At 40.4% G+C, this 16,712-nt stretch overlaps 1 protein-coding gene across 1 annotated transcript in view; it reads left to right on the forward strand.

Annotated features, from left to right (window-relative positions):
• WDFY4 (WDFY family member 4) overlaps positions 1-16,712 on the forward strand; it is a 127,508-nt gene that overhangs the window by 98,421 nt on the left and 12,375 nt on the right. The window contains exons 48-56 of the mRNA XM_088169085.1: positions 871-913; positions 1,666-1,785; positions 2,253-2,370; positions 3,047-3,156; positions 8,294-8,447; positions 10,050-10,141; positions 14,633-14,845; positions 15,366-15,513; positions 15,956-16,113. Coding sequence (XP_088025211.1) covers positions 871-913; positions 1,666-1,785; positions 2,253-2,370; positions 3,047-3,156; positions 8,294-8,447; positions 10,050-10,141; positions 14,633-14,845; positions 15,366-15,513; positions 15,956-16,113 — 1,156 coding nt within the window. The remainder of the gene's footprint in view (positions 1-870; positions 914-1,665; positions 1,786-2,252; positions 2,371-3,046; positions 3,157-8,293; positions 8,448-10,049; positions 10,142-14,632; positions 14,846-15,365; positions 15,514-15,955; positions 16,114-16,712) is intronic.

Raw genomic sequence — 16,712 nt, forward strand, 5'->3', positions numbered from 1 at the left:
GCCTGCCAACGGGAAGTACTGAGTGAATTTCTTGGTTTGTTTTGCTTGCCTGCATGTCCTATGCTTTATCTGTTAAACTACCTTAACCCACAAGTTTTCTCACTTTTCCTCCTGCAATTCCTTCATCCCTATGCAGGGAGAGTGCATTAGTGACTGTGTTGGGCTCAGTTACCAGCTGGGGTTAAACCATGATATCCAGTTGTCACTTGCCTCAGTTTGGTCTCTAGGTATCAACAAGAGCAAGTCCATGGTCTTCAAATACTGACATGTGTTCTGGTTCAGTGCAGTTGAAATACAATTTTCATTTCCTCAGAACCTTTGACTTTCTTATTTTCAAGTGAATTCCTCTGCTTTTAGTTGATGTAGTTTTTTTATTTAAAATTTTAATAACAAGTTGCATTTTGAGAACAAAAAATGTGGAAAATACATATTTATTGCTTTAAAAATTATTAAAATGACAATCCACTCTTTAAGAACTATGTTAGTTTCAAGTGCTTTGTGCAACAACAGTCTTTGATATGGAGACTGAGAGACTTCTGTTTTTAAGGCAGCATTTTCTGAATGCTTCAGAAAAGCGTGAGCTTTTGAGAATAAGGCTTCAGAATAGAAGCAGACAGGGGTAATGATACCTGTCATTAGCAATCTATAGCTCTGCAATGGCTTGAGACTGGGAGTACAGACTGAGCAGTGTGGCTTAACTCACAACAGCACTAACTTAATCAATTACACTGATTTTGGAATTGTTTGGTCAATGATGAAACTTCAGCCTTCTAGTGCATTGATAGCAGGGGGCACAGGGAGCAACACAGTGTTGACTTTTTCTTATTGTTCTGAAGTAGGCTGTTCCAATCAAATGTTTGTTCCATACAGGAAGCACTCAGGAGGGGAAAAGACAATGCTCCAGAAGTGGCAGGTAAGTTAAATCTTGACTGCACATGATTAAGCAAAGAATTTCACCATACAGATATGTCTGCACACAGATATGTACATAGGTACCTCGAGGCCTAAGCTGTTCTCTCACTGCTGGAGGTGAGCTTGTTGGCAAGAGGAGCACAGTATTTACATCTGGTTTTTGCAGAGGTTTTGCTCTTCCTGCTATGAAACATAGGGTGCTACTGTCTGGCAGATCTGGTGTGATTTCGTGTAGATTTTTAAATTGAGACCAAAGAGAGCCACCTAGTTGAATGCCCATGCACAGATGTTGTGCTGAGCTGGGAAACATGTTTACTTCTCTGTAGCCATGGTCTTGGTGACTCAAGACAAATGAAGAAATCCATACCTTCTTACTCGTATGTAGCACTTTGTGCAGTCCTTTCTGTATAGACAGTTGTCCAGGGTTTTCCAATATCCAGGCTGAATGCATTTGGTTCTTTTAAATCAAGAAAAAGTGCTCTGTTTTGCAAATACAGCATAAAAGCACTGTGTGATTATAGACAAATGCAAATGGCCTGTTTGAAGAAGAGACTGAACAAAGACAGGTTCTGTTGAACAGATTGTTGTATAAGAGGTATTGTGTAGATCTGAATTGCAAAGGATAATTGATTTCACTATTTAAATAATTCTTGTCCTGGTGGACCTGGGAACCACAGGCCTGTGAGGGTGCCTTTGCAGGGATTTTTAGGGACAGAGTCTGGAGATTTTAATGCTTGTTTCCTTTCCCTGCAGAAGAGGGAGATCAGCAACTTTGATTACCTCATGTACCTGAACACTCTGGCTGGCCGCAGCTACAATGATTACATGCAGTATCCTGTGTTTCCTTGGGTCCTTGCTGACTACCACTCTGAGGTCAGTGCTGGCTGCAGAATTCTGCACTTCCTGTGCACAAAGAATTGGGGAATGATGCTATTGAAGCAGAGTGATCTAGACCAAGGGTTTAGAATTTGAAGTAATTAGTTTGAACTGTACTGATTCCATATAGATTAGCTTGATCTTCAGGTCAGCATACTGAGGATCATGTTCTGTGGATGAACATGTGTTTAATACAGCCTTAGTTAAGGACATCCTGCATCAGCTCAGCAGATGGGCATGGACAGGTTTCTGTGAACACAGAGAAGGAGTTTGGGACAGAAAATCCTTGAGAGCAATTTGCAACCTGCCAGGACCTTTATTTGTGAAGTTCCAGAGGAGGGTAAACCTGTGACCTTCCTGTAAGAGTGAAATTTCCCACGCAGCCTTACCACCTCCCAGTGTCACTGGGATAGTTATGATGTCTAAGATCTTAAAATCTCCATCTCTGCTGGGTTTCTTTTCAGACTCTAAACCTCACTGATCCTCATACATTTCGAGACCTGTCAAAGCCCATGGGAGCACAGACTGTGGAGAGGAAACACAAGTTCATCCAGCGTTTCAATGAAGTGGAGAAAAGTGAGGGTGAGTGTTTTAGGAGGCTAATAGACAACAGAAGCTTGAATCCCTTCAGAACACCCAAAAACTTTGCAGAGCTGTGGCTTAAGGGAAACACCATCCCAAGGAGACCCTCTCTCATGGCTATATACAAACTGACTAACAATTCAAATAGAAATGTCTCCTACAAATACTGCCTTATGTGCCTTGTACTGCTGCATTCTGTTCTCTTCCCTTGGACAGGAAAAAAGCTACAGCAAAAAGCAATGGCCCCTGGAAAATTTTCCCCAGGAAAGCTGCACACATTGGTTTTATTTGTAAGCTAAGCTACATGTAGAAGATTGCTGCATGCAGGTTAACTGACAGCTAACTTAAGAAAAGGAAATAGAATGTTGAAGCTGTGGACCTCTGGAGATCAAGATCTTATTTGGAACTACTAGAGAAAGGGATGGTCTGGAAAGTTGAAAGATATAAAAGTTTCTTATTCAGAAAATGAAATGTGGAAGGCAAAAATGAACATAGTTCAGTAGTAACTGTGCACATTCAATGCACATATTCAGTGCAAGGTGTGCTGTAGCTCACAGGTCTTCGAATTTTCTGCTTAAAATACCTGTTCTCTATTTAGTTGTACTGTGGTAATTGGATGCTATGGGCTTGAAATGGTGGGATTTTTACTGGAATCTGATTTGTGTGCAATTTCCAGGAGACCTGTCAGCCCAGTGCCATTACTGCACTCACTACTCATCAGCAATTATAGTGGCATCTTACCTGGTCCGAATGGAGCCATTTACCCAGACCTTCTGTTCTCTGCAGGTAAGGGGGCAAGACAATTTCCCTCCTACACCTTGTTAGGAATGATGTAGTGTGTTACTGTGGCTATGTGATGAAGGGGGATTAGGTCTTCTGACATTTGATGTACTCTGTATGTGGACTTGGGGCTTACTTGGAGCAACGTTTATGCCATGAATGTTGAATTCAGTGAAAACATCTTAAGGGGACCATGATTAATGCAAGGGAGAAGGATTAATTAGCTTTGTGAGAGCTGAGGCATGTAGACAAAGAGATAATGTTTTATTGCCTGTCTGACCATAAGCTTCTGACTTTGGGGCAGATGAGACTTGGCATGATGTTCCATAAGATGGCAGGCCTTCTAAGCCCAAGAATTGTCAGGTGGCTACTGGCAAGTACTTGGAGCTTGCTGTGGTGGCATAAAGAGCATTCCTGGGCATACAGGTGAGGACATACAGGTTCTGGAAGGTGTGAAATGATCATGGGATCAACTTCCTGAAGAAGTGGGATGAGATTACATCCAGTACTCCAGAAGAAATATTTTGTGTATTATTGTTCTGAGCTTGTTACTGTTTATACAGTGCTAAGCTGGCTGTCACCATGGAATCGAATTTATGGAAATTGAACGTTTTGCTACCTTTCCCATCTGGCCAGCATACCAGGGGCACCAAATTTCCTGATTGCCCCTTTTCAGCAGGCAGTTGGTAATGCTCAAGCAAATACACTTGGGCTGTAGCAGAGAGCTGTTAGCCTCTTTTCTCTATTGTGATGTGTTATAATGTGGTCAGCCAGGAGGACTGATCCTCCAAGGTGTATTTTTTAAGGAGCATCTTGCTGAAATCTACCTATCCTTGTGGAGAAATACAGGAAGATAGCTTGGCCAGAATATTTCACAGTTGGAGACTGCTGTATGCATAGTGAGGGATGGCCATGTCTCCTGCAGCTTTCCGAGTGCTTTGCTGGTTTGGTTTGTTTTTTTTCAGTGAAGTAATACAAATAAAGTGCTGTGTTAATTAAGTAATAAGCCCTATGATACTGGCTGTTACCAGCAGTAGCTGATGGGTTAGTGAACCACCTGAGGCAATGGTTGCCATCACACTCTGTGAGCCATATGTTAGCTGCAGTCATGAATGACTGTGGAGCAGTTATTTCTTGTTGTAAACAACAAAGGCTGCTGGATCTCCCTGGCACACTTTTCATGCATAATGAGTTCACAGTCTGAGTGAATGCTTTGTGGCTGTGTTTGTGTGAGTAGCAGGTAACCAGCAGTTTTGTGAGGATATTTATCTTCAAAGGCTACTGAGATCTGAAACACACAAACATTTTTCTGGGTGTGGATCCACTAAAAGAAACTGTTGATCTCCTTCTGTTCTTATTCTTTTGCTTTTATGTTGGTGCATGTCCAGCTGAGCTCACTGCTGTCATTTCCCCCAGGTGACACAGGTCCTGTGGTAGCTTAGGAATTTCTAACTGTGAGATGCTGTTAGAAAACAGCAGATCTGAGAACTGCATGCTCAAGTCAATGTCAGATTGCAAAAAGAGAACTCCCACACCTAAGCTCTTGGAAGGGTGCTGCTGCCTTTGGGAGCTGTGAAAGCTTCTCAGCATCTTAAAAAGTGAAAAAAATCTACATTTATATCTGCAAATGGACAGTCTGAATACATGACAAGGACATGCAACAACTTGGGTGCACTCTGAAAAACTGATGTTGGCATAACACCTTGTCTCTCAAGTCGAACAGTTGATTTGCACCTGACCACAGAAGGCAAAAGTGAGGAAGTATTGTCTTCAGTAGTGGGACTGTACAGGAGAAACCTTATTTCACTTTTTAAAAAATGTCTTGAAATCTGACTCTGAATAAAACTTTGTGTATGCTGTGCCTATTGTACTGGAATGGAGGAAAACTTGGCTTGTTATCAAACAGGTATTGGTTGGTACCTCCCACTTTACCTTGGTCAAGTACCTCCTGGGATTCTTTTCAATAATTGGTCTCAGCACCACAAAAGAGCAGTAAAGGTTCCCATGTTTAGTGTCTTTGAAAGGCATTCTAGGACTTCCTGCCCTCAATATTGAGATTTGCTTTTTGTCAACTCAGCTTTTCTTTCCCCTTTTATTCTTTTCCCACTCTTACATTTCAGCTATCAAGTTGACTTTTCTTGAAGTTTCACTCTCAAAAATACTTTTAGAGAGCAAGGTCTTTACCCTTCATGGTGTTACTGACTCTCGAGCAGTCATCTGAGCACTACCAGCAGGTAACAACTTCTCAGCATCTCTGGGCATGTTGTAAGCCTTTGCACCTTCATAAGCAACTCCTAGATACACTGAGGTCTCTGGGTCTAGAGCACCACCAAGGTGATGCTTAGTGTTACAAATTTGGGAAGTTCTGATTGCTCTCTAGGGATCATTTTGCCTGCTTGCTTTGTATATACCCTGCTGGACTGTAGTTTTAAAAAGCATATTTTCCCAGTATTTTTGGTGACAGCAAGGCCTCTGCTGAAAGCAGAGAACTACTGTGTCTAGCTGTAGAAAAGTCATAAGAGTTTGCTGTCTTGCAATCTAAAAGCATAAAGCAATTCCTGATTCTTTTTCCCTTTCAGTGCAGTTTTTGCATTCATAGAGAGAGAAAACTCATTAATTCTGATATAAATATATGCAAATAAATTTATTAATATAGGAAATGGGAAAATCAGTTATTGCTTCCTTTATAAATAATACAGGCTTAAGTTTTAAAGATATTACTTTTCCCTAAAATGAATTAGACAGCCAGGGAAAAAATCACATTTTTTCGTGGTGGTAATATCTTTAACCAGATTTGTCGCGCTAACAGCATTTCCTATGTATATATTATTTTTATTTAATACAGGTAATCTTTTTATTACAAATCATATTGTTTCTCAGGAGATTACCACCAGCTCTCATAAAAGCTGCAAAAAAAGATGAAAAAGCATCAATCACCACCAGACAGAGCACACTGTGTGCAGATTAAATATACAAAGCCCTTTAATATGCTTCAATGAGATACTTGTTAGCTGTTGATTTATTTATAGTCCCCCTTCTACTCTGTTTTAATTTCAATTTGAATTTGACTCCAAGGGTCCCTGCCTAATAATGATCAAGAGCAAGATGACCTTGTGCATCAGATTAACTCCAGATAGGCTTGCTCATGTGATTAGTCACTTTTTCACTCTGTCCCTTGAATGGGTGTGGGAAGGCTTCACAATTGTCACTGGTATAATAAGGAAGAAGGACAAGAAGCTAAAGCAGAACTATGCTGTCATTTACAGATGAGGCTGGACCAGAAGCCTGACCAGAATTCCCCTTAGGGGAAGGAGGGATGGGATCTTTCCATCTGGAATATATGTTTAGTTTTGGTGTGAGTCTATCTCAAAAGACAAGCCAGGAATGGGGCTTCAGCACTTGGGGTTTACTGACTACTGTCTTCTGAGAACTTATCCATGAAGGTGTTTTCTCCCTAAGAAAAATATGGCAAAAATTACTTCTTGACTTGGAGTTGCCAGACTGAGCAGAGCAGATCAAAAGGAGTTGCAACCAAAGTGTGCAAGTACTCGGGGGAGCCAAAAAGGCAGTGGTTCAGTTGTTGTTAGCATCAGAAACCCATGTGGGAACTGCTGCTGGCCTTCATCTGATCCATGGGAGTGGGGTCCCATCCTCACTGCATGAGAGCTTAAATGTTGTTTGCCTATATAATAGATTTCAAGTCCAAACTGCAGCTGATTGTTACAGTGCAGAAATACAGCATCCTCCTCATCTGGCATATGCAGCAGTCTACAGGCAGAGAAAAAACTCAGTAAAGGTTTTGTTTTCCCAAGAGGTCAGCCATAGATAGAACCTGACAGCATCTCATATCTTGAACAGATTGACTCTTGAACCTCGTCTGTGTTTTAGTGTCTTCATTATATAATTCCACTGGCTTATTCTTTTTGTCTAGGGAAGCAGCTTTGAGGATTGAATTGTTGAGGGTGAGCAATCATTCATACATGTTCACTGTACTACAGAACTATTTAAAGGTATTCATTCTATCTCTGACAATCTCTGTTGAGCCCTGGCAGTGGGCTGTAGAGTTATGTCCCATGACATATAATCCAAATTAATTAACCACAATGAGAAATATTTATATTAGCCTGGGAGCACTGCTGCCAGCACCTGAACTAGGTATTGAGAAACAATTCAGTTCTGTCACTTTAATACAGTTAAAAAGTCAGCTTCCCTCTAAAATAGTTTGGTATTTCTGACAAACTCATTCAGACGATCTCCAAAAACTGATTTTTACTTGGTTATTTCCATTATTATAGAAATTTTGCTACATTAAATTCTTCCATACTCCATGTTGGGTTCCATATGTAAAGGTAAACCTGGATTTTCACAAATGAATACAGAATCTGAAATCCTGTTAGGAAATTCTGCAGGAAAAATGGTTTCATTTAAAAGGCATATATGCTTCATTCAGTAAGTGACTTTTAAAAAAAATTTCCTCTTGAGGCCTTCATTTGGAATGATGTCCTGGAATACTAAGGCCACTTTTGTCTAATGTTTGACTCTCATTAATTTAAAATTGTTCCGATATTCTCAAGATGTGAGGTCGTTTTTTTACCTCCATTACTTACTAGTTCAGTTCAGGTCTCAGAAATTTTTTTTTCTCCCCTCTTTATGCTGTCCTTCCTTCCCATACAGAATGACCAGTTCCTGCACACTCCTGTGCACTGGGCTTTCCTGTTTTCCTGGATCGAATTAATGTTACTTCAGTAGTAGCTTCTCCTTCTCCAAGGATTTTTTTCACAGGAGAATTGCACTTAAGATTGTTGAGAAATGTTTCAGTCACAAGTAAAGTGGTCCATTGCTTGCAAATCACTCTGGAATGAAATAAATTAATTGCTTTCAAAAGCATTAAAAATGGGCATGGGAATATTCCCTGCTTGCCTCTGTTATTGCAGGCTGTGCTAAGACTCCAAGCTTTATGGCCTCTCAACATTTATATCTAAAAATCAGGACTCATAACAAGACCACAGTAGATGGAGTTGGGACAGATCTTGAGACATCCTCTTATCATCGTGTGATAAGGGGCATTGCAAAATTGGCTGAGATGCTTTTGATTTAACAGAGTACTCACACTGAAGTGTTTTTGTCTGTCTCCATTTCACAGGGTGGGAGTTTTGATGTTGCAGACCGGATGTTTCACAGTGTCAAGAGCACATGGGAATCAGCTTCCAGGGACAACATGAGTGATGTCAGGGAGCTCATCCCTGAATTCTTTTACTTGCCAGAGTTCCTAACCAATGCAAATCACTTTGAACTTGGTAAGTTGTAGGAAGTGTTCCTTCCAGCATCCTACCAAAAGGAAAGATCCAGATCATATGTTAAATGTTGGTCTCTGGACTATGTGGATGAGTCTTTCTAATGATGAGATCAATTTTTATTCAAATAACACTACAAGAATACAAGCTTCTGAAAACTGAATTATGTAGGAAGAACTAAGTTTCTAGGCCAGGAAGAAGCAAGTAGTTCCTATTAATTTCTGGGCAAAAGAATTACACATTTAGTCACACAAAAGTGGAGTTTTATATAACCAATCTAGTTGACTGCTTTTGAAAGTTTGGCCTATATTATCACATCTGTTTAGCTAATAGAAATGTGTTATACTCTCGGAGATGTGTCAGTTGTTAAATGGTGTTGGTGAAAGGTCGTTTTGTTTTTGTTTTTTTTTATTCTGCATGATATCACAAGGTGAATAGTTTCCAAAAGTTCTGACTCTCATCTTCAAAGGTTCTGCACAACTCACATGAACTTGATATATTTTCCCTCTCCTCAAGCAGATCATAATCCCCTCTGAATTTGCACTGTCTCTAGACTTTTCTGCATCCATGATGAAGGCTCAGAGAGAATCCAGAAAAAACACAATTCAGAAATAGGCATGGCAGTTCTGGTTCACTTCACTTCACTTTACAGGACTTTCACACCATTTGCAATGCAAAGCTGCTTTCTTTAACAGACACTGGTTGGTTAACAAATAAGGCAGAGGAAAAATACCTGAAGAATCATCCTGAATTTGTGACAGCAAAGGCAACTTAACCCTTTGAAATCTAGCTATAATTGTATTTAAGGTGTCAGTGACCTGAGGCATGCTAAAAGATAATAACGTTTATATTTATATATAAAAATAAGAAAAAACATCTGTTAGAAGTTTGTTAAAAGATAACAAAGAATTAGGGTAGTTTCCTCCTGAGAGGAGGCCAAGAAACAAAACCTGGCTAAAATCAAGATACAGAGACTGACCTGAGTGGAATTGAATGGGGACGCCCAAATGGCACCAGAATCTTGCCAGTATGGAGCAAATATACAAGAAGATTTTTAAATAGGCAAAGCCAAGAACACAAATCTGTTTGCTGCTAAATTGTAGGGAAACTTGTGGACCCAGATCTGAGCCTCAACTTAGATTTGACTTAATCCAGTTGCACAACACTGTGCTCTGAATTAGGAACATATGCTCACCTTCTGAAAGGAATCAGGTTGCAAAGGACTTGAGAACAAAATCCCTCTCAGTGGCTGCTTTGGTAGGAATATTTGGCAGTTAGGCCCCCAGGATTATGTATAAAAAGAAAGTTGTGCAAACACGTTTGTCCTGTCTGTGTTTGCATTTTGTACTAAAGCAGTTTGTGCTGAGAACATGCATGTTTTTACTGCATTAGTGACACTTACTAGAAAATCTTCTCACTGCTTTATTACTGGATCAGAAATCCCAGAACACTGGTTCTTCAGTCTTCTGTGGTGCTAAATTTGATGAACCTGAAATGTGGGAAAATCACCTCAATTTCCTTTGACCACAGTGTTTTAGTGAAGTTGTTTCCTATTTTCAATGTGTCTGATTCTTGTTTTGGATTCTCCCTTTGTAATTTCTGCAGGCTGCATGCAGGATGGAACAGTGCTGGGAGATGTGCAGCTTCCTCCTTGGGCAGATGGGGACCCCCATAAATTCATTCTCCTGCACAGACAGGTCAGTGAATATAAATATTTGTAACAAAATGCTGCCTGGGTCCCACTGAAAATGAAGCTCTGAAGGCCAGAGTCACAAATGAAAATGTTGGATCCAAGTGCATGCTGCCTTTGTGAAGTTTGTGTTGGTTCTGAACTTTGCATGTCTGTTTCTCTGCCTAAAAATTCACCTTGGATCAAGGCAAACTTTCCAGACCAGATGTGGATTATATGTAGGTTTGTGGCATGAACATATCTCAGCCCACAAGTGTAAGAGAACATAATATAATACACAAGAATTTATATGCATACAGTTCCTTATTGTTGCTAACAATCTTTGTCTTTATTTAAATTATTTATTTCCATCTCTGAGTCATGCCAGAACTAAAGTTGTTGGGGTTTTTTTATTTTTGGAGGTTGGGATGGGGGAAACCTAATGTAATTCTCTGCCCTTAATGGAGTCAGCCTTGGCAATTTGAAAGCAAATAGCTCTAAGGTCCTGAGACTTACTGCAATTAGTGCTATCTATTAATAGTTAGAAAGTCTTCCATGTGATGTCATCTGCTACATAAAAGTGAATGCAGAAGCAATTCTGTATGAAGATTGTTGCACTGAACTCAGACTTTGCAGCATAGTATCTCGGTGCAGGTTTCTCTACTGCTCCTGCATTAATCAGATTTCTTTGGGTGAGCTGCATGTGTGAGTGCACACGGACTGCTGCTGTGTATAGCTGTGATGAATGGATGTGTTACCATTGGTGGGGCTAAATTAACAGCCCATGATTTTTTCCAGGCATTACATTATTCTGGTGTGTCATGTTGCTACAGTTTTTGCCTCAGTGGGTTCTCACCTCTGCTCAGCAGGTCCTGCCCTAGGGATTTCAACTTTCTCTCTCAATAATCACTTTGTAGGTGATTGTATCCAAGCCTGTGGATACAACCATCTTTTCTATTTTGGCGTCTCCAAATAAGCCTCTCCACAGCTGACCTCTCAAAATGCTGGCTTAAATCCTCTGACCTCCTTACTACCCTAACTTCTTCTCCTTCTTTTGAGCAAAACCAGGGTCATGCTCTTATTTTGTAAATGCTTTCCTTCATTGTTCTCTGAACCATTAATGGCAACCACAATGTTCCCACTAAGTTACCATTACTTTCATAGAATCATAAAATGGTTTGAGTTGGAAGGGACCTTAAAGTTCCTAGTTCCAGCCCCTCTGCCATGGGCAAGAACACTTTTCACTAGACTAGGTTGTTCAAAGCCCCATCCAAGCTGACCTTGAATATTTTCAGGAATGGGGCATCCACAATTTTCTCTGGGCAACCTGTTCTAAATTCTAAGCATCCTCACAGTGGGCAATCCCTTCCTAGTACCTGATGTAAATCTACCCTCTCCATTTAAAGCTATTCCCCATTATCCTGTCACTATATTCCCTTGAAAAAAGTTCCTCTCTGGCTTTTTTGTAGGCCTCCCCTTACTTTCTAGAAGGTTCCTTATGCTGCAAACTCTTTGGCTTGTGAGTGACTGAGTATGAGAGAGAACCAGTTCAACTCTGGTTTCATTCACACACTCAGGTTACTCCTGGGAGTGAACATGGATATGATCTGAGCCTGTGCTTGCTACTTTTTTTTGTGCAACAATCCCGCCTTTGTTTGTTTTTGTTTTTTTTATGACTGTTGATTATACAGTGAGATATTTCATCTTTTCATTTTAGAGATTAAGAGGCTCTCTTTAGTTTCTATTTTGAATTTATGGCCTGAACACTTCACTTTAAATCTGTGTCAGAACAAAAATGCTAAAAAGTATTTAAAGGAAATTAAATTTCTATCTTGCTGCTTTACCAAATTTGAAATGGATAACTCTTGTTATGGATAACCTACTAAAATTTTGTCTTCAATCATTTTGAAAATGCAGTCATCGGAGTTTTTATGCCAAAGAACTTAGAACAAAGAATGCTTAATTTCCTGTGCATATACAATAATAGGTATTACTTAGACAAACATCTCTAAAGTTGTGTAGAGAATGACTTAGAGGCTAAAAGCTCTGTTCACACTGAAAAGTGATGGAAGGGAAGAGAGATCTGAGCTTTTGTCAGTGCCCACAACCACATGATGATACAGGTACATGGAGGAAGAAGATCCTCATCTAAGTTTTGTGTGCACCTGCTGCTGGAAATACAGTCCCTTCTAAAAGGAAGAGTTGAGTCCAGTGAATGCCCTGTCTCCTACTAATGCATATTGGTTTTGGCCATTGAGGTCAAATATGTAACAGTTCCCTCATATTCCTCAGTGGCTCCATGGAAGGCATGGAGGTTTTGGGGCTGCCTGCTTTCTTTCACTGCTCTGTCTTGTGGTCTTTCTTAGGTGCTCAATCTCTGTTTGCCAGTTCCCCAAATATGGGAAAGGCAGCATCCTTCCCTACCAGCTATGTTGCAGACAAAAAGCCATGGATGTCTGAAAGATGCTGCAATTTTATACAGATGCTTTTCAAAGAAAGACATAGGGAGACATCCTGTCTATTCTATTGTGGTTTGTTTGGAAGGTAAACTACTGAGCTCCTTACTACTTGTGTAATGGTGAACACTCCAAAGCCACTTGGATACTATGGAGAAATCTGCTTTTACCTTGTGCTTTGGAGTAATGGTGCAGTTTGGAAATGAAACTACAGTAATCTCTGCTTAGCATGGGTTTGCTGTCACTGTAGAATAATCTCAGATTGTGTGAACTGGATTTGTTTGGATGAAATGAAAGAAAAGCTGCACTCCTGAAGCTGCACTCTTTTGTTCTGAAAAGTAAAGTTTTGTGCTCCAGATGCTGGTAGCATTCAGCCTGCATGAGCACTCTGGATTTAGTTGGAAATAAAGCCCCTAGAGTGCATTTAATGTGGATACAGGGTGCTCTCTACCATTTGTCTACAGAACTGCTTCCACTGGGCTGCACTATTTAATAACATTGGCACAGCTGATAAATTAATTTAAATCTCAAATAGGAATAGCTTAGCAGATGAAAGATCATGTTTATAGACTTGTCTTCTTAATAATTCGCCAGACCTGATCAGATTTCCTGTACAGTCTGCAGTATTGTCTCTTCAACCATTGCTGATACTAGGTACTACACAGGGGAGTGCAAGACATCTTAATTAACCTGCCTGGGAGACTTTGTCTAACCCAGAAATGAAGAGTCAGAGATCTTGAATCTGAAACATGAACGTTTCTGTCTGCTCTGAAATCATCCACAAGGCTGGAGGTAGTAACCACTGGTATTGTGGCCATTTTTAGGAGGCTCCACAATGAGTTTGGTGCATAAAACAGATGGAGGTTGACACTGTTCTGAGTTTTGACTATTGCTTTCAACAATATTCATATGTTAAGATTTGTTCTTGACATATAACTCTGAACAGCTTCCTGTTTCATGCTTAGTAAGTTCGGAATCTAGCCCACTAAATAAATGTATTTACTTCCTCCCTAAAGCACGAGTTCTCCCTTGCTGGCTGGGCTTGCCATAGTGCTCAGTGAAATACTGAGAGGCTGCACAGTTACTGCTCTGTTAGTTGCTTTGTTTTGCTTTGGCAGGAATGCCAGTCAAAATTTACAGTTTGTAATTCATGGACTAACTGCTTTTATTAATAAGAATGAGTTCTGAGTCTGTTCAGGGACAGATTGTACACTGTGCTTGTTCTGTGAGCTGCCCTGTGATCATTATAGCTGTGGGCAGGGTCATTTACACCAGCTGCACTGGGCAACTGTCTGCTCTGTGAAATGAGCCATTGTTCTGGATCCCATTAGTTTGTTTATTTCTGCTGTGCTTTGCGTGGGCTGGTCTGCTTGGAAGACCTTTCACTGAACATCAGGGATTACTCAGTCAAATGATTTGGAGATAGGGAAGTGCTTTTAATAATGCTTGACACTGCTGCTTGAATCATTGGGCAAGGCTGTTTGGGAACACACAAAAATTTGGTGAGGTGATGGCAGGAGCAGTAATATTTAGTGAAACCTCACAGGTAAGACTGGATAGCCTGGTGGTGGGCACAGGTTCAGCTTGAACTTGTGTCCCCGGCTTATGAACTTGCTTTCTGGGTTTTTCAAGCACAAAATTTTCCTCTGTGATTGCACTGAGCTTTCTACAGAGCCCACATTTAGGTGGATATATTACCTTGTAGCATCTCTTCCATTCTTCTCCAGTAGTAATTGCTCATTCTGGTCCTATTAATCCATGTGCCAATCACTGTGAGTTCCAAGATCTGTGGAATGCTTTAATTTTACTTTGTGGAACCCACCTGTGTTGTCTCTAAGGATATTGCTCCTATTTTAAGTCAAACATGTGGCACTCTGTCCTTCTCTTTCCTATGGGCTTAGTTTTAGTGTTTTATGAGGATGTACTGAGAATGGTGGCACTGGAGAAGCTGAAAGTGTGATGATTGACTTGCAGAGGATTTGTCTCTGGCAAGGATTGGAAAGCAGTAATGCATTTCTAATGGATACAGTCTGGTGAATTAAGTAATTTTGTTTTGGTTTCAGGCACTGGAAAGTGACTATGTCAGTGCACACCTTCATCGCTGGATAGACCTTATTTTTGGCCACAAGCAGCATGGCTCAGCTGCAGTGGAGGCAGTTAACACCTACCACCCTTACTTCTATGGAGACAAGATGGACCTCAACAACATTAAAGATCCTCTCATTAAGAGCACTATCCTGGGATTTATCAGCAACTTTGGACAGATACCAAAGCAGGTACCACTTTATCATGACAGTAGAGAACACAATCTATCTTGATCTTACAGTATTTTTTCTGTAAACCAGTAACAGAAACTTAAATCAGAAATATCTTCTGATTTAAATCTGCTGAAAGATGAGCTATAGGCTTTTCCAGATTGTGTACTATGTGAGTATGCACCTCCACTTTCTAACCATGCTTGTATGCCATACCCAGAGCATCAGCGCTGGGTTCTGCTCCTTCAGTACAGTCACACAAGTAATCACTAGTCTGGGAATGGGTAAACTCAACTAAAACTTAGCTCAAAGTCTCACCTGCACTTTTCTTTCTTGTCTGGAATTGCTGGGATTATCTTTCTGTCCCTCTCTGAGGGAGGGATGTAGTCTGATGAAAACGTAGTATGTGCAAGATTTTGATTTAATTAAGAGGGTCATGTATGGTGGTCCTGGAGTCTGTGCTTAAGGATTTAAACAGGTGTTTCTCCTGCATGGTCTTGCAAATAGAGACTTACTTTTCAATTACATTCCTTTGTTCTAGCTCTTCACGAAACCACATCCATCTAGGAATGCTCAAGGGAAAGGTTCAGCAGGAAGGGAGACTGGGCTGTTCCTTCACTCAAGTGGAATTCTTCCTCCTTTTGTGAGCAGTCTGCAGAATCTGAAGCTCTCACCAGTTACCATAAAAGGTGCTGCAGGGGCTGTGTTCCATTTTCTGAGCTAACAAGTACACAGTTCTTGGATAGGATGAATCTGGATTTTCAAGATCACACAGCTTTGTACGAGTTGGTTCAGTCAAGATCCCTTCTGCCAATTGTGATTTTTTAATCTTTGCATTAGGAGTGGGCACTGAAAACTTCTTCAAACTTCTATTGCAGAGTTTGGAACAGATTTTTTTTTTTATTAGACGTCACCCTCTCTGCATGGATTTATGTGGTCCATTGGAGAGGAGCATTTCCACTCCTGTGTGTGGAATCTCTGTTTCAGAGGGGATTTCTGTCTGTGGGCCTGGCCACAGCACTGAGCCCAGATGTGAGACTCACCAGCCTCACCACACGAGCTGTGCAAGGAGAAAAGTTAACATAAGTGTTCTGAACCCAACAGAATTAAATATTTTCTCTGTCTTGCCAGACTACCCCAAGGGAGCTATTGGGCACATTGTTCATACAGAGAAAGGCATTCTGGCTGTCGAAAAAAATAAAATTTTGATTCCTCCTCTTTGGAGCAAAACATTCTGCTGGGGATTTGAGGACTTCACCTGCTGTTTTGGCAACTATGGATCTGAGAAGGTAAATAAGAAAAAAACTAAGAATTCAAGAAATTAATTATATGTTGTGGTCTTTGACTGGTTTGGGCACCCATTTCAGAGGCTGTTTGAGAGCTGATTTCAGAGGATGCTGTACAGGACTTTCTCACAGTCAAGCTTCTTGAGGAATCCCAAGTTGGATATACAAGATAGTGTAAAATGATTTTACACTGCTCAAAAACATGGCATTTGCCTCTAAATTATCTCAGGTTTTCCACCCAGTGATTGTGTTGTCCATAGGTCATAAGGACATCACAAGGTCTCCTGGTTACTAATTAGAAATTTCATTGTGCAGAAATTTCTGCTGGAATTAAGACAGAACCATCTGTCAATTCTCCTCTGGCTCCAGCTTTGCCCAGTGCATTCATTCAAAATAATGAAGTTAATACTCTTACTTCTTTGCTGTTAAAATAAATGGTCTATATCATCACACTGCTTGTTAGGGCTCTTGACAGATCTAGCTTCCTCCTCTGCCATAAATACACTGATTTTTGGATGTATTTGGGATAATGTTAATCAAAGAATTCTGAGTTAGCTTAATTCTGAGTTACCAGAATAGCATAACATGTAATTCAGCAAGAT

This window comes from Sturnus vulgaris, chromosome 8, assembly GCF_052056855.1.
Source record: "Sturnus vulgaris isolate bStuVul1 chromosome 8, bStuVul1.hap1, whole genome shotgun sequence".
In the NCBI taxonomy this organism is placed as follows: Eukaryota; Metazoa; Chordata; class Aves; order Passeriformes; family Sturnidae; genus Sturnus; species Sturnus vulgaris.